At 41.2% G+C, this 22688-nt stretch overlaps 1 protein-coding gene across 2 annotated transcripts in view; it reads left to right on the top strand.

Moving 5' to 3' along the window:
* The window catches only part of DYM (dymeclin), a 206802-nt gene that overhangs the window by 84785 nt on the left and 99329 nt on the right, over nt 1-22688 (top strand). For both annotated transcript variants that reach the window (XM_050329932.1, XM_050329931.1), the window contains exons 11-13: nt 668-793; nt 8841-8954; nt 10218-10312. In XM_050329932.1, the coding sequence (XP_050185889.1) occupies nt 668-793; nt 8841-8954; nt 10218-10312 (335 nt within the window). The remainder of the gene's footprint in view (nt 1-667; nt 794-8840; nt 8955-10217; nt 10313-22688) is intronic.

Raw genomic sequence — 22688 nt, 5'->3', positions numbered from 1 at the left:
CATTCAGGTATGCTTGCTGTTGCAATGAAATCTCATTTTCGTTATTATTGCAAGACTTTGGCTTAGGCTGTTCATCCTGGTGGAAATGTTGCAAGACCTTGGGCTGAACTCTCATCATAATGTCAGTTCTCTTTGGCTGCATATTATCTAAAATTGGAAAAACAGGCCTTTTCTAGTCTTAACCCAACCCAAACTGGTTCTTTTCCGGGATCACCCTCACACACCAAAATGGGATTTGACTCAAAATGCCTCTGCTCACCTCAGCTCCAATTTGCGTGGCTAGATTTGATGAGGAAAGTCTTTTCACACCAGGCGTGTGGTAGCGCAGATGGTCAGAAACAACTGTTTTCCTGCTTGAACTGGTGGGAACCTTGTTTAGCAATTTGATTTTCCCCGCAGTGTAGAGAGGAGAACTGAAGCGTGAGGGGCCTACGGTAGGTATGGCTGGGAATCTCATTTGTTAGGGATTGAAATTCCACGTCTGACCACACAAAAGCATTCGCTTGGACTCTCTTGTGGACACAGAATCAGTGCTTGGGGGTGGTTATTCCAAGAGGGAGGAATTGGTGTGATATTGAGAAGGGCATGGGGGCTTTAGAGCCTCCTCTGTTTGTTGTCTGAGGTATTTGAAGAATAAACTAATACGCACGTTTTTCCTTCCCCAAAGGTTCTGCCAATTCTTGAAATTCTGTACCACGTTGAGGAAAGGAACTCACACCATGTTTACATGGCTCTTATCATTTTGCTGATCCTCACAGAGGACGATGGCTTCAACCGATCCATTCATGAAGTGGTGAGTTGTTGTTTTGGTAAATAATCCTTCAGCTCTAGAAATTATTTCGGTGTTTACTTTTATGAAGATACACTGGCAGATCTCTTTCCTCGGAATGGACTGAATGGGCCCATCCAAATTTGATGGCAGATACATATTTCTTTTGTAAGGATGAGTAATCTGAAGAGTAATTTCAAAACTTTTCCGAGTGAAATGAACAAAACACTCTCCCTCCTGCAGGGGAAGTGCTGCATATACCTCTTTTTCTGTCTTTTTTTGGTGTTCCTGTTACAAATTAATGTGGTAATAGCCAGGCAGGCTGCCTCAAAGATGCTGAATGTTTGCTGTGGAAGTGGAGGGCCTAGAGGAGAGGGGAAAAAAAACAGGAAGCCTTTTTTTATTTCTAGTTAAAGTCTTCGCTTAACCAGTTTGATGCAGCTGAGACGAGCTTTTACTTGGAATTTTATTTTCCAGACTGACTCTTACTTCCTTACTTGGCATTTCTTTTTGTGTCATTCTGCTGGATTCATTTCTACTTTATGTTGTCCATATAACAGAATCCAAATTTTGACTAACTTTGGTGGACCTTGACCATCCGTGCTGGACAATACCTTGGACAACTATGTTCTAGTTTCCCAGCTTCTAAAGCTGTGATAATGCATGAGATATCTGCACTGTTTTAATTTAATTTTTAGAATGGGACACACAAACTCTCTCCTGGGGTTATGTGAAATTGTGGAAATACAGAAAAAGCTGGAAGCTAGTTTCAAGGTTTCTAAACAGAAGTCTTCCCAGGTAAATTTCCGGCCTGTTTTGGAAGGAGAGGCAATTTTTTTTGGTTACAGTGTTTATTTTCACATTATTTACTATTGCTCTGAGAGTAGAAAGCGAGAAGAGATGATTTATATGCATTTTCCTGGCAATTCCTTTTGGGAAGCAGCTTTTAGTAAGAGCACCTATAGCAGCCATGAAGATGACTGAAATGTTTTCCTGAAGCTTTTTTTCCTTCTGCCTCCAACTTCATGTGCCTTGAACCTGTAAATGTGCACCAGAGGTGTACGTGTGTGATGTGTGTTTTTGGGTTCCCTGTCACCAAGTCATTTAACCCCCATCATTCTTCATTCATTTTGAAGGCTTTACACACGGTCTTGTAATAAATTCCTTGCTGGATGAGTAAAAGTGGAAGATTTCCCTAAAATTTCTTAATGAGGATCCAGCTGTGAAATGAAAACATAAATCAAGTTTTCTTGTCCAGTTTATTCTTGCCTTCCAGCTCACCCTGCCAGCAGAGTTGTAGTGTTTGCTGTGCAGTGTGGATATTGGTTTACCACTTCCATCTTAATAAAAACACAACCCCCACCTTGTTCCTTTTACCCTGATTTCTTTGTTTTTCAGTCATGCCTTTGCTTCTTCCATTTTCTTCTGAATTTAATCTGCGATTCTACTATAGATTTTCACTAATTGCTTCTTTCCTTTCCTCTGTGGTTGTGTGTTTTCCCACTCCTGTGCCTGGTGAGAAGCATCTGTTCATTAACAGGGTGTGGCCAGAGTTTTGCTGGATTTGCTTCTTAGGTGGATAGTGAGCGGTGACTGTGGAGTACCTGAGCCTGCAGCAGTGTCTGTGTGAGCTTCTCCTGACAGCCCTGCTGCAGAAAAAGCTGTGAAAATGCAAACTTTGGCCCTCAAAAGCCAAAGCAGTGCTATGGCACTGCAGAGAACAGGTGTGGAATAATCTTAATTCCTCCTCCTGTCCTCCTCTGTTACTATTCTTTTTTTTACCCTTTTCTCCATTCTCAGCTGGATGGGTCATGTTTGATGCCAAAGGAGAGAGCAAATTTGGAGGCAAAGCAGCTTTGCAGTGTTCTTTCTAATTGAATTTAAAGGCTTTTTCTTGCCCCCTACTCTTTATCTGAGTGTCACGTGGATGGATTGGATGCAGTGAAGGAGAAAGAGGAGGTCTCCCCTTATCCAGATCTTAAAACTGTGCACTCTGAAAGTCACCTGAATGAACTGTGACATGGATGAATTGATAACTGTGATACCCACCCTTAAGTGCTCCTTACAGAAAGGATTCCTTGCTTATAAAGTTATCTTTGTGATCTACATCTTCTGTTGCCATTCCATTTACTGAGGAATGTGGACATGGAAATGCAAATGTGAACATCACATCTCTTGTGAACTCTGGGTAGTGGGTTCCTACAGATGCTACAATGGGGAATAAGTTAAAGGGGGGAAAAAGGTTTCAAAATCATACTGATAAATCACTTCCCCTCACCCACCTTTTTGAATTATTTAAATGGATGTTTTCAGGTATGAATAAGCAAGCTACTATTCAAAAACTACGGTAAAAAGTAAGAAATTTATCTCACATTTTCTTAAATGTTAACTCCATGTCTCCTAAAGGCTAAGAGGGTATTATAGGGCTGCAGAATTGGGGGAGTCAGAAAATCTGTGTAGGTCTTTCTGTGAAGTGTGAGCATCTAGCATCACTTTCACAAAACCTTAATTCAAAACAAAATACCTACCAAATTTTAACAGTTATGGCAGGATTAATTTTTTTTCTCCATCACTATGAAGAAATAAAGATGTATTTTAGATCAACCTGTTTTTCTCTCTGCTGCTCTATATACTGTGTACTGTTCTTATAAGAAGCATGACTGTGCAGTCCATTTATGGGCTATTTTCCTTTGTGGCATTTAACCCACATTTATTTATTGATTTTTAAGATTAATTTTAGTAAGCAAAGTTTTATAAATCTGGTGATTATGCAAACTGGTAAAGAACTCAGGAAACCACAGAAACCCTTTTTGACTGCTGTAGGATGCTGAAGGATTTTTTTATTTAAAACGAATGTGGTCTTAACTGCCTGGAAAATATGATCAAAAGCATAGGTCCAGTTCCTGCAATTCGTTGAATGCAGTTGGGTCACTGTCTCAATTGCTTTTAATAATAATAATAATAATAGCAACAGCAGCAGAGTAAACAAGTAAATAGAAGAATTCCCCAAAGGAGACAGGTATTGGGGATTTTTGGTCTCTGATTTATGAAACTGTAAATAAAATTACACCAGATGTCAAAATAACATAATACAAAATTTTATGTAGTAGTAACCTTTTAATACTGCTGCAGCGCTGCATGGTGTAGTAAATGGTGATGGACTGTAAATCATGATTTAACCGTTTATTTTTAGTGTGTTAAAAAATACCTCACGAGCAAAGTTGTGGGAAACTGAGAATCTCGCTGCTTGGTACAGGTAGATGTGAGCTCCTGCTCTTTGCATCTGCAGTTACTGCTCCCTGAGTTGTAGGTGTCCAGGAGCCTGGTGTTAAAAAGACTAATTCATCAAAACTTTTTTTTTTTTTTCTCTAACTATTCTTGCAGGATCACCCCAGGACTGAGCCTTTTCCTTTTTCTTTCCCCTTTTTAATGTTTCCTGTAAATCAGTGAGATTGTGGCACGGATTTCAGGTAGATGATTTTGAAATTTAGAATATTTTCATAGTTTGTGCTTCTGAAACCCAAAGCCATTTGAGGGATGGTGGTGGTTGCTGCTGTTGTTTTTCACGTAGTCGTTTCATTGCCTACCAGCTGTGGTTGCTTTCTTCATTGTGGAGGAGAGGAGAGGTAACAGGTTCTCAGAGGTAACTTTTTAACCTTTAATTTATTGATTTATTTAGGAGTAAGTGTACTATTTCAAGGAATATTTGTCTCAGTGCCTGGCCTTTTCCCAGGCTGGTGTTTTTAGAGTTTCAGGGAGAACCATTTACCTTATCTGGAGCGAGGCCGGGGCATGAACATGGCTTTGTCCGTGCTTACAGCTGTCAACATGTTTATTTAACAATCTCTGGTAACTTCATGTTTTGCATTAGGAATTTAAAACTTTGTCAGGTGGCCTTTGTGCCAGGGCTCTGTTGCTGATAATGTGACTAATTGTGACCAAATACCCAGTCTCGGGAGCGTGGGGAGTCTGTTTCCATCTGCGCAGCACGTATGTAACCGGAGGTGCCCTGACGTCTGTGGTGGCTGAATATTCTCATTTTGCTGTTCCCAGAGCCAGCTGGGCTGTTTGCATCCTCCCCTGCACAGGGGTCATGTTATCAGGTGAAATCCATAGGGACAAGCTGAAGTTTGTGTAAGTGCTGCTTCCAGCTCCTCTGGGAGGGCACTCTGCTCCCAGTGGTGATTCTGTTGCTGCTTGGGAGTGGTTGAAACCACACAGAATCAAGTCCAGCAAGCCCACCTGTCCCCCAGCACTGCCAAGGCCACCACTAACCCATGTCCCCAAGTGCCACATCCACATGTATGTAGGAACAGGAGCCCTGGTGTGAAAGGAGGAATTGGAAACAGGCTGTGGCTGGCTGTACAAGGAACATGGGATGGTGTAATAGGGGAGAGAGATGAGAATTAAACAAGAAACGAAATAAGATTTGGGACTGCTGAGCGAAGAAATGAGTAAAGAGGCAGGACAGGAACAGAGTGACAAAATGCTGGGGAAAATGTAGTCAGGCTTCTTTTTGATGAGAGACTGAAATGGGCAGGGCTAGGTGGGATATTGTGGGAAGGAATTGTGAGGGTGGTGAGGCCAGAGAAGCTGTGGCTGCCCCTGGATCCCTGGATGTGTCCAAGGCCAGGTTGGATGGGGCCTGGAACAACCTCATCTAGTGGAAGGTGTCCCTGCAGTGGGGTGGGACTGGGTGAGCTTTCAGGTCCTTTTGGGGCCAAACCATTCTGTGATGCCAAGGTGATAAGGAGAGGGTGGGGGAGTGGAAGCTGATAAAAAAAGAACTGAGAAGGAATGGGGTCTCTGGGGGGAAAGAAGTGGGAATGAATTACAGGGAGGGAAAACTGGAAGGCTGATGGCTTATACATAGCACAGGGAGCCATGGGTGGATGAGAAAGATGTGGGTGGAGGGCTCAAGGTCCTGCTTGACTTGTCCCAGTCCTACTCCTGCTCCATTGGGACACCTTTTTGGAGAGAGCGTTTAATGGGACTTGCTTCTGAGTCCCAGCTTAGTGTGAATCAGGAACTTCCACTTCAGTTCATAAAGTACAGGGATGTACCTCACAAAATAGCACCAAAGGGAGTGGGAAGAAACATGGGGCTCATTTGATCTGTGGGAGAAGGATGCTTTGCTATTTCACTCATAAATGAGAGACTATAACAAATACCTTATTAGAGATTTAATCAATTAAGTTGATTTTTTTTTACTGGGCTAAGTGTATTTTGTCTCAGAGGGAAAAAAAAAAAATCACCAACCCTTGGGTATTGTTTTAGAGCAAATAGAGTGAAATTATTTCTTTTCAGTAATCTTCTGGAAATGTGTTTGGATTTGCATTGTGCACCGTGTCAAAACGAATAGTACTTTCTACCTCCCATTTTCGTAGCTGTATTGTGTTTTACAAAGGGTATGTTAGATTTTCAATAAGGATTTAAAAGTCAGAAAATGAAATGTGCAACCATAACTTATCCCTCTTATGTTTATGTGTAACCACTACTTAATGATCATATGCTGTATTCTTCAAGTAACAGTATATTTTTGTTCTGGAAGGTTCCAATGGTGAGCTTGAGATGTCTTTTGTTGCAAGGTAGTTAATTAATTTTTTAATATAAAATCTTCTCTTTAAAATGGATATATCCAAATAATCATAATTAAGCCGTTATTAAGAAATCACAATTAATGGCAACCAAAATGACTGTCTACACTTATTTTATCATTTTGCAGCTGGGAAGTAACCCAAGAACTTGCTATATTTGATCATAGATTCATACTTAGCTGCACTGGGATGATCAAGTTCTCCAGCAGTAGTGAAGTTCATATATGTGTAATCCTTTATTTACACAACTAACAGCTTTTTAACTTTTCGGTTGCCTTTTTTTTGGTGAAAATAGGTGTGGATTTTGCTTTGTCTTTCAGGCATTTCCTGTTAATCATCTCTGTTGTTCATACCAACTAGTTGTCCTTGTTTACTGAAACTCCTTGGATGACTTGCTTTCATTTATACCATCACCACTTTGTCTTAAAATAGTATTAGTGACTTTTTATAACCAGAAATTATACCGGTTTCCGCATCCACTCATCACCTGCTATTTGTGGAAGCCTTTCGTGTAGTGATTTCGTGTTTCCTATCTCCTCCTCAGCCTTGACCATTCTTCCCTTAAATACCTCTCAAGTCTTCCCCTCTTCCTTGAATTCTGATTTTGTGATCCTTTTAGCAAAAGGTGTTTACCAGAGCCCACCACACCTGAGCCTGCAGCTGGGGGCGTTTGTCACCTTCGCCATTTAATAGTGGTTCTCCCACCTATAGGTTGCAGTCGTTGCTTCATTTTAGCTTCCTTGTGGGAAAAATAGGAAGGTGCTGATGAAGAGTGAGGTACTGTGCAGTGTTGATAATGGACATACATACCTTTTTAAAATTGATTTTAAATTTATTTCAGTACTCTGAACTTTTGTCTCTTCATGTATAGTAAAGAAAGGATTCTTGTATCTCAAAATGCATCTGTTTACCAACTAACACGAGTCATAACTAGGATGCTACTTCAAATGACTCTTGTACTACAAAAGAGCTTCAAGAGACAAAGAATCATGGAATGCCAGAATGTCTTGGTCATTCAAGCTCATCCTGTTCAAACCCTCTTACCATGGGCAGGGACACCTTCCACTGTCCCAGGTTGCTCCAAGTCCTGTCCAACCTGGCCTTGAACAGTTCCAGGGATCCAGGGCCAGCCACAGCTTCTCTGGGCAACCTGTGCCAGGGCCTCCCAGACAGCAATTCCTTCCCACAATATCCCATCTAACCCTTCCCTCTGGCATTGGAAAGCCATTCCCTGTGTCCTGTCCCTCCATCCCTTGTCCCAAGTCCCTCTCCAGCTCTCCTGGAGCCCCTTTAGGCCCTGGAAGGAGTCTCTCAGGTCTCCCTGGAACCTTCTCTTCTCCAGGTGCATCCCCCCCCAGCTCCAACCCTCGGAGCATCTCTGTGGCCTCCTCTGGGCCTGCTCGAGCAGGTTCACGTCCTTCTTGTGTTGAGAGACCTAAATACAGTCAGAAGTGTTTTCATATACCTTCTTGAGAGAAGAGGTTAAATAGAGGTTGATAGTTGAGGCTGATGGGGTTTGTAATTTTTAAGACATCCCTATTATTTTCATTGAATCTGAAGTTTCAGTAGAACGCATTTAGTATCTCCAAGATGAAGTTACTCAGAACAGCAGCTTTGTGTGCAATAGTCCTTGTTAAACATATTTAAGTTTTGACCCAGAATAACCCTGAATTTATAGAGGATCTTTTCCTTGTTTTTAGGACAGTTGCTGTTGACTCATTTTTACCAATCTTTTAAGTCAGGGTGTTTTGTGCACACATTTCCTCCGTGGTGGTTGGTGGAGTACAAGGAAAGAGTGGAGTGATTCTCCTCCTGCAGTAAGTTTGGAAATGGTGGTAAACTTCATCCACCCTGATAGTGGAGAGCTCTGAAAGATACAAAACCCTTAACCTAGCTGATGACTTTGTCTAAGTGTTAGGGGAAGAGACCTTCTATCTGGTAAGAGAAAGGCTTCAGTGTGGAGTCAACACTTCACCCGTGGATCTGCCCCGTGACCCTCAGCATGTGAGCTCTTGCCCTTCAGTTGGAGCTCCTGCATGCTGCCTCTTGCCCAGCCTGTAATGAGGAAAAATGGGAAGGAATTGGCAGCAGTATTCACATGCTAAGGGTGGAAATGGAGTCTTTATAAGGTGGAAAGGGTTAAGACCAAAGAGAATATAGGAGTGTGGCGGCGCAGGGCATAGAAACTAAGGAATTGCTAAATGTAATCATCTTTCTGCAGCTGGCATGTTTCCACAAGGCTTACAGTTGGTGAGATCTCCTAGGTGATAATGCTGCAGAGGTCTGACTTTTTAAATTTTGTTTTACTCATGCTTTGGAATACAAAAATTAAGTCACATTTGAGGCCGGAAGGTAATTTAAAGAATTTGTGTTAAGGAACATGAGATTCCAGGCAGCTTCCCATGTTCTTTATTCAGACTTAGGTGCTGAAGTACCTTGGTTTTTTTTGTGTTGTTTGTTTTTTTTTTTTTCAGATACTGAAAAACATCACTTGGTATGCTGAGCGTGTCCTAACCGAGATCTCACTTGGGAGTCTCCTGATACTGGTGGTGATAAGAACCATCCAGTACAACATGACCCGGACAAGGGTGAGTTACGCAGAGCCCTTACGTGTGGGTTTCTAACTCCAGCAGCACGAATTCAACTTCAAACAGGGTTTGGGATTTTATTCATTCTGTTGCAACCAGGTGGCATCTGGATTTGCAGCAGAAAATGGACAAATCAGCTACATCAACTGCTTGGTGTTTCTGAACTTGTATCACCATCTCTGTATTATCATCCGGTTCGTCGAGTAGGATTCTCTAAAGACCTTAATTCAGGGCATCAAACCCATCTTCAAACAAGGAGAAAGAGTTCCTTAGATTCATGTAAAGAAATAAATCACTGTAGGTTGTTTACCCCTCTTAAATGACTTAAAAGAGGGAATTTCAGCTCTATTTATTGTTAGTAGTTTTACTTCTTCAACTTTATAGCCTCGTATCAGATGGGGTTTGTTGCATTTCTCAGGAATTTGGTTTTATACTTTGTTTCAAACCTATAAGCATAGTATCATGCACTTGTGAATATTTTCAACAGTTAAAAGCATAGTTGTTTTTACATTAAAGAGTAGCCAAAAAAATTAATTGTATTTTAAATTGGAAGAATTAAAGATTTTGCCCTTACAATCAAAAGAATTGGAAGGAAGGAGAACAATTTTTGGCGTATATTTGTCGTATTTAGAATCTGTTATGTAAATGAATATTTTAGACTTGAATAGGGAAACTAATCCCTTTTGGATTGGATAAGTGGGCAAGTTTTTTTTCTGTGAAAAACCCTTGACTTTGACAGGGCAATCAGTTAGTTGCTTATCTGGTCAAGTGGTTTCAGGGATGCTGAAATGAGGATCAGTTCCCTGAATTATAGTATGGCTATAGTTTTGGGATATATGGAATGCTGTGAAAGAGTTAATAGGGAGATGAGTTATGAAGTAGAAAGTTTCAGGATAAGACTATAAAAGGGAGAGAGGAAGGGAGAGAAGAGGAAAATGTCTCTGTATTTTTTACATCTGATGCCATTGTAAATCAACATCACTAAAGATGCGAAGACATACACATACAAGTCTATTCATATAGATATATACACTCTGAAATCCGTATGGAATCACTCTTCTATAAGCCTTGTATTTTAAGGAAACGTATTAAAACATCACCAAGTGTCTACACTTTGCATTTCTGCTCTGTGCTTTTGACCATGTCCTTTAAAACAACATACATTGCTCAGCCTTTTGCATGACTCCTGCAGGAGGTGTCAGTGTCTGTCAACAGAACAGTTTGATGTGTTATTTTTTTTATCTTTCCTCTTCTTTCTGACAGGACAAATACCTTCATACAAACTGTCTGGCAGCCTTAGCAAACATGTCAGCCCAGTTCCGCTCCCTTCATCAGTATGCCGCTCAGAGGATCATCAGGTAAATATACAGACTTCTCTGAAAATCATCTTTGCTGAAACTCAGCAGTGGAGAAACTTGGATTTTATGTGCTTTAATTGATACTCATGAAGTAAACAGCAGAAGGGATAACTGACTAACTAAGTAATCCCAGAATAAATCTTAACTTGCTTTATACTTGAACCTGTTCTGAATGGACAAAAACCCCGCTGTCTTATCTGTCTGAGAAACTTCTGCCTTTTGGTCCTCTTAACGGAACAGCTCAGTAGCTGCTTTCAAACCACAAGGTTTTCAGGGATTTTTGTGAGTTATGTTTTTTTTCAGTCGTGTATCATGTCATTATAAAAACGCACTGAATGGTGGTTCTCAGTTATTATGCAGGATGGATTTTCAACTTACTTCTTCCTGCATATTTGGCAAAAGGTCTCTGTTAAATCAGATATAATGGAATGATCATTTTGTGACAGCACCCTGCAAATATGAGCAATAAAACCTAAATCCATGCTTTTCAATGGATAAAGTTTATTATCCTGTGTAGTAATAAATAGTCAGTATCTGCTGTGGTTCTAAAACAGGACCATAACTTTAAAGAAGTAGATATTGAAGTGGGTCATTCCTGTTTTGTTTCTGTGCTGCAGAGCACTTTGTAAGGGCAGGTAATCCTGCATCAGGCATCCTTCTCATCTTGGCAGCCAGCCCTGCTCCACGCTCCAAGGGAAACTGGGAAGGTCCTTGTTAATGTGATCTGGAATAAAATGTTATGGTGCTTGTCAGGTACAGACAGCGTGCCAAAAATAAGGAAATTATGACTGCGTGCCTGTGCACTTTGTAGAGGACTGGGTTAACATGAAATACAGCTTGTTGTTAAGGACTTAATTCTCTCCAAACCACTTCTCTTTTGGAAATGGTTGTTTGTAAAAGCATGGACAGGTAACCAGGATGAGTGCATTCTGTTGTTGCCTTTTCCCTGCTTGATACTCACGCTCTTTTCGTACCCTTGGCAGTGGTAATGAGGGTTCAGAGCTTGAACTGGACCTACTTTCCCCTTACTTATCACAGGCATTGTCTTAAGTGCCTGCTGTCTTCATTTCCCAAATCATAGACATGCACCCGAGTTTTCCAAGCATTTGCAAAATCCTGAAATCACAGATGCTGGCATGGTGTGAGATACACTTCCTTGGTTCTCAAAAACTTGTCTAGTTTTTACTTTGATGCTTCATTTGCCACTTCTGAGCTTCCTCCTATCATCCTGGGTTCTGATTTTGTTCCATTTTATTCTAACTCTGTTTCTGCAGCCCAAAGTAAGAGGTGGGACAGGGAGACGTTATCTTGCTAGTCTCAAGACCCAAGAATTTCTCTTACAGTCCTTGTGTTCCAGCAGGATGCCCTGATATTTGGGAGCCTCATTCCCTGTATCTCTAGACATGCATGGTAACGACATGACTTTAACATTGCTGCTTGATTTTGGCTGGGAAATGACTGTGCTGGCATTCTCACTGAGGGCAAACAGACTTCCACTGGTGCACGACAGTGGTATGTGTGGAAAGAAGGCAGTGGGGTGGATGGCAGAAAACAGGGAAAGGAAATTCTGTCACGGTGAAAGATTGTGGAGCCCAGCTGTTGGAGTCCCCGTCCCTGGAGGGGTTTAAAAGCCATGTGGGTGTGGCATTTGGGGACATGGGATGGTGGTGGCCTTACCCGTGCTGGGGAATGGTGGGACTCTGTGACCCTGGAGGGCTTTTCCAACCTAAAAGGTTCTATGGTTCTGTTCTTTGATTCTATAAATTAGTCTGAGACCTCAGTGCATTTGGAGGATTGTAGAGGTTTTAGTCTGAGAGCATAGCAGTTTGAGAATGATGTTGGTTATCCCAGTCATTGGGTGCCAGGAGGGTTGGAACTTATTTTTCTATTTGGAAGTAATGTAAGGATTGATAGAGAAAATGGTCATGCTCATAAGCTGGAGAAGCAAGACAAAATGGCAATAAGATCTGTATTGTATAATATGATATCCTTACATAATGCATAAATATTCCATATTGTTACTTTTAAGCTTCTACCTTGTCATAGCTAGACGCTACATATTATTATTTAGTGGAAATTGTAATGACTTTAAATAAATAAAGGAGTATTAGGGAGACAGGACTGGAGTTATATTCTGGAGTTGTAAAACTGTACACCTGGACAATAGGCAAAAATGATCACCAGGACTGGGATTTAATTTGTCACTGTGATCATGACTGCTTATAAATAAAAGGATCCCACTACAAAAATGTTTTAAAATCTGTCCTAAAATGTCCAGTGGGGCCAGGACATGGGCAGGCTGGAAGGAAGAGCTGGTTCTGGGGGCAGGCTGTCTCCTATAGGACTTCACTGCATTTTTTTCTCAAGAGCTTTGCAGCCTTGGGTTCCTTGGCAGGTTTAAGCACCATGAAGAAGGTATTTTAACCTGATTTCATCTAAAAATACACAGATTTCTTATAAAGTTTCAGCTAACAAGAAAAGTAGTAAGAATACGCATATTTCTTAAGAGATTGATGTTTGAGTCATATATGGTCCTTCCTTTTTCTACTTTAGGAAGTCTGTTACCCACAATTATTAAATTTAACCAGCAGTGATGTTCTATGATGCCAAAGCAGAATGTTTATATTTATACTTCTGTTCTGCTTCCACCATCAGAGTACAGGCATCTCTGAGAGTAGAAAGCACATTATCCATAAAGAGAAAGTGTTTTCTGTGAAGGAAAAACCTAAAAAGAAGATAGTACTTTTGATTACATGAAGTATTTCAGGGTATAGGTTTCTAAATTAAGTAGCTGTGAAACACTTAACTTAAAAACTGCTTAGCAATACAACTGAATAGGCAGTCATAATTTAAGCCTCACCAGATGCTCTAATGACTCCTTCCTTAATGTGAGAAGTAATTCCATTTCCACGCAGGCTTTTTCCTAATCCCATTCTGAGCAGAGACAGCCAATTGTTTTATATTCTGAAGACTATTTTCTGTGAAAGAATGAGCTGGGAATATTCAATGTACTGCACTTAAGACCTCAGTAAAATACGACTTCATAATGCTGGGTAATTTGTATCACGTTCCAGCAAGCATGAAAATTGTCAGATTTGTATAAATCTATCACAACTATAAATTTTACACAGGCAGCTGCTGGAAATAAAAATAGAAGTAAGAGATGTTTCATAGTAAAATCCAGGGCAATATTACTTTAGGTTTGATGTTCTCTGATGTAGATTGCCCTGACTTCGAGATCCTTCTCTTCTCTACTTGCTTTTATCAGAGATTTGTGTTTAATTACACAGAGCTCTTTCATCAGCATAGTGACACTGCACTGCTCTGTGGAGTGCTGGTATTTGTAGTATCTTTAAATTATATTTAAACATACCTGCATAGTGGTGCAGATATTAAGTTTGTCACTCAGAACTGCAAGTCAGTTGGCATTAATTCCTTTAACGTATTTGGAAACAGCTTCCATGATATTTGGCTTTCCTGCAACTTGGCCTGCCTGCTCTAGGATATGGAACACATGGAGGGTCTTCCTTGGATGTGGTGTGTTCTGTTATCAACATGTCATTTGGATAAAATCAGTGACAAGAAGACGACTGATCACTTCAGGCAAATGCTTTTCCTATGGCTTCATATGTTGGAATGTTTGCAGTTTTCTAAGCAGGCATATGCCACTAGAGGTTGCCATACACCTCACTAATTAGATGTGCACTTTTAACGTTAAATGACTTTATGGTGCTGGAAACACCATCCAGTTTTCCTTTTTTCCTGTGTTATCACCACGGCTGTTCACGTACAGGGCTGTGTGAGCCACTAAGAGCACTTTATTGGCTGCACTTCTCCCTGTTGGACGACTTAAAGAACTTAAATATCAAAAGGTGGCATGTAATTGTACCAGTGTCATATTTTGTTGGTTTCTTTGACTGTCACAGAGGGCTCAGTGAGATTCAGGGAACAACATGAGGAAAGGGGTTTGTGACAACGCTCCTGAAGCCTGTAGGAGTCAGGTGGAATTAGAGAAGGAGGTGTGCTCAAAAAGGGTGCAGAACAGAGACTTTAGCTTGTGCTTGCTGTGGGATAGAGTGAGTTGTACCTGAGTGTCATCACAGCCCTGCTGTGCCTGCTGTGAGAGCAAAGCCTGAGGCTGTAAAGGTTGGTGTAGGTTTCTTATAAATACAGTTGTAAGTGCTTAAGTGTCCATGCTTGTAAAGTCTGACTGTGTTGCTGGGGTTCATCAAGTTTCTCACCTGAGAGTCTTCCCTTCACTCTTCAACAAAGTCTTCATCATTTTGTAGGGCCAGTTATGTTTCATAAGCTACTGTGAAAAATTGCCATCCGTTCTGATATGTGCTGCTGTATTTGAGAAGTTTCAGCTCCCCAAAAAAACATTTGGTTTTTCTGGTTTCCTGCACTGGTAATTGAATTTCTCTGGTATGGTTTCCTCTTATATGAGCCTGGTGGGATTTTCTTGAGTGAAATTGCTTATGACAGTTTTTAGGAATGAGTACCTGATGTTACTTTAAGTTGCACTTTTTAAGCTTGGCTTATGTTGGACTCAAAATTGTCTTTAGGTTGTAGTGTATGAGTTTCTATAGAAAAATTGTATTGCCATTGCAGTGTATTTCATAGAATCCCAGAATGATTGGATTGGAAGGACCTTAAAGCCCATCCAGTTCCACCCCCTGCCACTGGACTAGGTTGCTCCAAGCCCTGTCCAACCAATCCTTGAATATTTTCCTTATTGTAAATAAATTTCTTGTTCACCAGCGTCCCCTGGTCTTTCTCCTTAGGCCTGCTCAGTCCCTTCTCTGCCCAGAGAAATTCATGTGAATCACTGTGTGTTCAGCAAAGAATAAAAATGTTTATGGAGCAGCAGGACATGTGTAATCTGACCTGCATTTTGGGGGCCACACTGAACTGAAAAATCTGAAATTGTTAAGTGTGTGAATGTGATGAAATCAGAAATTACAAATTGCTTAATAATACTTTTTAGCAGTGCCAATAATGAGATGTAATTGCTGGCTCAAAACTCACTGGGCTGCTCACAGAGGAAGATAAACAAATTTCTCTCCCACACAGCTTTAAACTCTGTGAGCATTCTGGTTTTCCTGCCTTTTTTTCTTTGATGTCAACAGTGTTTTCAGGAAGCTCTTTAACACAGAGCTTCCTCTTTCACTGGAGAATAGTGATGGGATAGCTGGAGCAGAGAACTAGTGAGATGGAGTTACCCAATTCAAAGGTGCTTCTTAAGGACAAAAACTTGGAAGAAAAAACCAGGTTGCTTGCTGCATGAATGCTTCAAAGTTGTTTGCTTTCATATTTAATTCTTGTTTGGAAACGTGGGTATGGAACATAAGTGTTTCTTCTCACACAGGAGTTGTCATTTGTGAGTTGTAAGATTTGAGCTAGGTTGTCATTTCAGACTCTAATGGAGATGTCTAAATTGAGCAAACCAAATTAGGTGAATAGGGTATTCAGAAGTTCTGTTAAACTTGTCATTCTGGCTTCTTTCTCCCAGCAGAGGAATGAATGGTGTCCAATTAGAGCCATTTTTCAGATAAAATAACCTCCCGAAATTGTTCCAGATTTGTGAGTTGGAACCCGCTGACCCCAGGAAACATAATCTTGAAAAAAGTCTTAATTTCAGCAATGTCAGCTTTTAGTAATCAAAAAGTGAGAGTAAGATGTCAGTGATGGATTTACAACACAATCGCCAACCTTCATGAGCACATAACGTGAGCAGTAGTTCCTCCCTCCTTTTTTCCCTCTGCAACAGTTGGTACTGTTTGGAACAAGGGATTTTTGTTGCTTAGAGCCACACAGCTCTGGGGGTCTTTGAAACACACAGGTTTGTGTCACACCACACACTCAGGGGGCCTGGGCTGTGATGGCGAGGCTGTAGGAGCAATCAGTAGACAAGATCTTTGTATTCTGGGCTCAAACCTTCATCTCTTAATTGGGCCATTAAATTAAATCTCAGTTTACTGATCTCTAAATCATAATAGAGAACCCTAGAGAAAAGAGTCTCTGCTCCCGCAGCAGCAGAGTTTGAGAGGCTTCACAGATTGAATTATATCATAATAAAAGATCAGGCTCAGAAAGGGCTTCTTGGAATTAATGCCCTGTGGCCAGAGCTGTTAAATACTGAACCCTCTGAGCATCAGCTTTCCAATTCCTTTTTTATAACCAAAAGAAAAGAAGAGAAGGAGGAATTGAGGGTAATGAACAGTTTCACTGAAGCAGTGAGATCTGCCTCTGTGGATATCAGGAGGGGAATAGACACAAATCCCTTGTTTCTGGTACTGAAATCTAAATATCTGCAGTCTGAGCTGTTCAAGAGTAACAGGTGATTTTTCCTTCTCTTTTACATCACACAGTAATTGTGCTAGGAAGACATTACCTCAATGAAAGTTATCACAGCAGTTTTCTAAATTTCCTACAAGAGGTTTTTAACTTTAGGGTTAGGTTGGTTTTCACTGGTGGTGCAGGATACTCTGCAGCCCTGCTCTCTGATTCCATACTCTGGGGGAGGGGGGACTTGTTCCTACAAACAGTGGTTTTTGGTAATTCCTGTCCCCAAATGTTTTCACACGGACATCATGCCACTGAGATAAACAGGCAGAGACCATCTTTCTGTGGATTCAGCTTCGGGTTATTTATCTGCAACTCAGGCAGCTTGTTTGGTTTTCTGTGTTTGCTTTAAAGCAGTAGCAGATGACCTGTTTATCCCAGAAAACTTACACTGCCATACAAAGCTCTGCTGGGTGAATTTTTTACTTTGAAAAATTTGTGTTGATTTTTTTCCCACCGTGTCCTTCACTTTGGTGGCATTTTTTCTGTGCTGTAAGACAGATATTTTAGCAGTAAATTCTTTTCAGTATGGAGGGATACAGAACTGACTGGTTGGTGTTGCCTCAAAAGTAAGAATTAAAATCCTCAAAGAGCAATTTGGTGCTTCTTAACTTTGAAATAATTTTGCTGGATTTTAGTTTAGAGGATAAAGTATTTATTGTCTAGCCTGGTTATAAAATGGCTTCACACTGACAGGGGGGTGATATTGGGAAGGAATTATTGGCTATTAGGGTGGGGAGGCCCTGGCACAGGTTGCCCAGAGCAGCTGTGGCTGCCCCTGGATCCCTGGAAGTGTCCAAGGCCAGGTTGGACGGGGCTTGGAGCAACCTGGGTTAGTGGAAGGTGTCCCTGCCCATGGCAGATGGTCTTTAAGGTCCCTTCCAACCCAAACTGTTCCATATTTCTGTGATAAAGTTATATTCTGTTTATAATAAACTGCTTTATAATGAGGGTTTTTTTAACCCCCATGCAGTGTGGTACGCTGCGAAATGGTAATCCCATTTTGATTAGATGTTCCAAGTAGGGTGAGAACTAATGTCTTCTCGTACAAAGGGCCTTCGTGATATTCTCGTGCTCAGGCTGTGTTTGAAAGAGGACATGGTGGAAATGGAAAATCAAGCAGCTTCAGGCCACTGGGTCTGAACTTTGCCGTTCGCCTGTGGGCTGTCAGCCGTGTGCGCAGCGGGGTACCTGGGGAGAGCTTTTGAGTCACCTGGTCGGCCTTGGACAGCTTTATCTTGCTCTTCCTTGAGCTGTTCACGGACACAGTGCTCCGTGTACAGGTGCTTCTTAACACTATTCGTTCTGTCCTGTTGCTGTTACTGCTTAAACACACAGAGCTTCTCGAACCCCAGGAGTGGCTTTTGTTGGGAGACAGAAGTGATTTATAAAGATCTCAATAGCGTTAAATAAAAGAAACATATGCTGGCCTTATTAGTAGCTTGTTGACCTAGATTAGCTGTGGGGAAGCTTATAAGCTGATCAGCCCTTCCAAAATTGGGAGGTGTCATTGCAATTAGTAGGAAAGGCTGTGACAAAAGGGGAGACAACAATTGTTCAGACAAGGGAAAAGAGAATATTAGTAGCAAATGTGCTGTTGCTGGTATGACTTAGCGATGCAAATAGAATTAAGTTAAATTTTAAAAGGAAAGAAGCATCCTTTTTTTACTTAGAATTGAGTGTAGTTGTAGTCAGATGTACTAAAATGCTGCCTTAGCTGTGTCAACAACAAGAGGAGTACTCCATGTGGGCTCGCCTGTTTTTGCCTGTGTGCAACATATGGAGGCGAGGTTTTAGGCTGATATCAGCTGTTTCCAACATGGAAATATCATTGAACTGGGTTTAAGCCTGGTTGAACCTGCTGGGGATTCTGAGTGGGCGCCTGACGGGACAGTAATACCCTGGTCCCCCATCTGTTGTGGGCAGCCGAGTGCCCCGCGTGCCATTGGAAGCGTTTGCAGCCCAGGCACCCCCAGCTCTCTGGGTCATGGAGACTTCCCAGATGGACAGACTCACAGCTTTATTTACAGAGAGATTGGATCAGGGTGAACCGCAAAGGGGTCTTGGGGAAAGGTTGCTTCCCTCTGTCTCAGGGTCTCCTGATGTAGAGTGGAGTGGTTGAACTATTTTCTGCTCTGTAGGTAATGGACTCCTTAAAAATGACATTGTTGATTGCTGACCTGTCTTAAGAAGGTATTTAGTACCTAAATATGCTCCACTCTGAGAGCTCACCTTTGGAAAAGGTAGTCTGGTCTTCCCTCTAGCACTTTTTGTGTCTCTGCTGATTTGTGGGCCACAACCAGTGGGATGATTTTCTAATTTTGTAATTTTTGGGGCGGCAGGGCACGGATACAACTCATTTGTGGTACTTCAGTGTCTTACAAACTGCAAGTCATTGCTTGGCAGAATGTGGGATTACATGAAGGTATTGCAAATCATCACAGAATGGATGTTTGCTGGATCTTGGTCCCTATTTCAGGGAGTCTAGACCGTCACACATGTCACAGAGAGCTGGCATTCTGAGGAAGAAGACCTCTGTAGTGCCGTCTTTAATTATTGTGAATGGCCCATTCATAGCTACTGTGCCACATAAGCTCTTTGGAAACAGTGTAATTTAATAATAGTTTTCAAATTGGGGAATTAAACTTTTCTTCCTCGGCGGAACCTTTAAACTGTTGATCTTGTGAATCTCTTCTGAGGAAGAAATATCTTAGGAAACATGAGAGAAATTACTATTTTTCTGATACACTTCCAGTATTGTTTTACAGCTGAATTTGCAGAGGTTGTTCTGAGTTGCATCACTTAGGTTTTCCTGGGTTGTATCCCACTATATTATTTGGGATTTGAATGTCCAGTGTACAGTGAGGATCATAGAATGGTTTGAGTTGGAAGAGACCTTAAAGATCATGTGGATGTGATCCTTATAGCTTTTGCATTATAAAAAGTCTGTTTGAATTACCAGTAATTCGTCCTGCAGAAGATTTTTCTGGAATTTAAAAAACTAAGGGATTTCTAGTAGTCTTTCAGAAACCATTATTTGCCATTCCAGTAAAATCCTAGAAACTGGAGCCTCATCTTTGTTTTGAATGGAGCGTATTGATGGGACAGTGTTCCTTAACAGAAGTACAGGTGACTCAGGATAATAACTTGCTTGAACCTGTCATTTGTCCTCAGTTGCAGAGTATTTGGCTCATTAATGCTTTATTCAGATACAGCACGTACTCTTTCCTTTTTAGAAATTTTCTCTTTGGAAAAAAACAGTTCACTCTGATCTAAAGAAGTTAATGACTAATGAACTTACGAAGATTTATCTGACAAACAGAAATAGTGTTATGGCTCTAAGTAAACATTAGAATGAAACAGAAATATAGCAAAAAATATAGCGTTGATTATAAAGATTTTCTTTCCTTTTTTTTTTTTTTTCTCTGTCAGGCTGCTGCTTATTTCACATTTTAACTGATACCATTATATGTGTCTAGTGTGTGCAGCCAGGACAGGTATGAGTGCCTGCAGGGAGAGAAGCAGATCAGTTTAACATTCAACTAACCTGTGTCTGTGACTTTCAAATTGCTCCTGAAAACTTTCCTTTCCACCACATGTGGAAATTTTTAGTTTGTTCAGACCCCACGCTTCAGTGAGGATTTTAAAACAGCCTTTCTAATGGATTTTAGAAATACAAAACAATAGTTTATGAAATTTCTAAGTGTCTTAAGTACTCAAAAAGTACATTGTGCTCTCACTGTAGTTTGCAAGAAGAATATTGCACTTTGAATCATCTAACATGTGTAAATGGAGGGTGAAACTATAGGTACAGAAGAATCAGGATTTAACAACTTTAATGTGCACCAGGCCTTTGTAACCACTGAATGACTCAACCTTTTTAATGGTAATGGCCTTAAGCAAGTTAAGGAAAGAACACGCTTTTAGGTAAAGTAAATACACTTAGTTCTGCAGTGAATAGATACATTTTCTGTGAAGTTGTGTAGAGACATGTTTCTGGAACTCATTAATTGTGTGCTCAGGTCCACACGTGGGTGTCTCTCCAAAGAACCCCAGTTTGCAGGGCCTGATGTGGGTGAATCCTGCTGGGGAGCAGGGCAGGGGCTGACATTGCCGCTGTCTCCCGACTCCCGAGGGAGGATTTTCCAGGCCCAGGCAGACGGAGATGCAAATGTCCCCGTTAATGAGGGTGTCGTAGCATCCCTGTAATCCCATGCAGAGCCTGTGAATTATCACAAGTGTCTAGCCAAGGGATAAAAGCGCAGGAGGTTTCCAAAACAACATTCCCATAGTAGCATCTCTTAAGCTGCCAGGGTTATGTGCCTTCCAAGTAACCAGTGCATCTGGGTGATTAAAGCCTTCGCCCTTTGTCTGAAACATCAGAACTGAATAGACATTTCCTCCAAGCTCTTTCATATCTTTTTTTTGCTTATGGGTCATCAGTTGCTTGTGTCTGCTTTTAATATACAAATCCTTTTGTTCTTTTTGATGGAACTTCATCTGTACAGAAGTAATTTGGCCTTTCTGTAGAAGAATCTCATATATTTCTCCTTTTGTTTTCAGTCTATCAGACATCTCCAGAACTTGTTTGGTTTTCATTTCCTTGCCCTCCTTCACTATAAATACTTTCATGCATAAAGATAATTCTCCTCTCATAAGCCTGTTTTGTACATTTGTCCAGTACTGTGACAGAGTGCTGCTTCAGGGCATGGGAACTTATGCCTGTGACACATTATCACAAATAATCGGCTTCTTAAGTATTTAAATAATTTTCATCCTTTTCTTTTCTGTGTTGTTACGGCACCTTTAACCCTGTAATGACCCCTCGCCCCCAAACTGCTGTTTTGCAATAATGTAATTTACAATCCTGTCATCACTCTATCCTATAAGATATAAATTTAGGGATGCTTGTATCTGAAAAGAAGGCCTGCAGGGATGAAGTATTTTTAGAAAGCCATGAGAATGTCGCTTAGATGAGGAAGTTAGGTGGGGGTCAAGGCGGAAGGAAAGGGCCAGCAGTGGAAAAGGATTTGACTCCTGACAATGCAAGAGCACTGGAAGACATTGGGAAAACCGCATCCAGGTTTTTTGGGCCTCCAGACACGGGAGAGGCATTGCCCAGCTGGAGTTCAGTGGAGGGCTCCGTGGTGGTTGGGTGCTGGTGTAGGAAGGTGGTCTGAGGGAACTGGCCTTGCTTAGCCTGCAGGAGAACAGGCTTGAGGGCCAGGAGGGTCAGAGAAGGGGTGAGCAGCATTCCCAGGTGTAGGAGAAGGTTACTGAGGAGAGGGTGCCAGGCTCTTTATGTGGAAGTTTGTGACAGGAAGATGAGGGAGAATGGTCAGGAGGTTCCAGCCCGGGGGAAGAAGGCAATGTTTCATGGTCAGGGGAGTATTGGCACAGCAGCACAGAGAAGTTTTGGAGTCTTTGTCCCACTGGATAAACCCCTGCTCAGGTGTGGATTCAGCTTTAACCCTGCTTTGAGCAGGAGGTTCGGCTACAAACCTCCTAAGGTCTCTTTCAGTGTACTTATAACTCTAAGATAATAATAATAATTTTTTTAAAAACTGGATGAAAATTGGGGAATTTCTTAAGAAGCTTAACTGTGCTAACACCACAGAGGCAGAAACTCACCCAAAGAAGCCCAAACCACCTTTTCATGAACATAGCAAGTCAGTCTTTAATAGCAGTCTTGGCACTGTAAAACAAATACACAGTAGTGTTTCTGCTGTGGTTCGTCAGTACCACAGTTCATCACTTCCTCAGTGGCAGTGTAACGAAGAAAAATGAAAAAATGTAATCCAAAATTCTAATTTTGCATGATGTGTATGATGTATTTTACTGTTAGCAGGAATCACAGAATCCTGGAATTATTTGTTCCAAACCCCTGCCATGGGCAGGGACACTTTCCACTAGACCAGGTTGCTCCAAACCCCATCCAACCTGGCTCTGAGATAGGCAGATAGGTGTTTTGCCTTTCAGCTGTTTATACCGTACGTAATAACATCAATGGGTGATATTTTAGGCAGAAAAT

This window comes from Myiozetetes cayanensis, unplaced genomic scaffold (assembly GCF_022539395.1).
Source record: "Myiozetetes cayanensis isolate MyiCay16 unplaced genomic scaffold, myiCay2020 scf4, whole genome shotgun sequence".
NCBI lineage: Eukaryota > Metazoa > Chordata > Aves > Passeriformes > Tyrannidae > Myiozetetes > Myiozetetes cayanensis.
The sequence above is the reverse complement of the archived record's forward strand: the minus strand, read 5'-3'. Positions and strand labels throughout refer to the sequence as shown.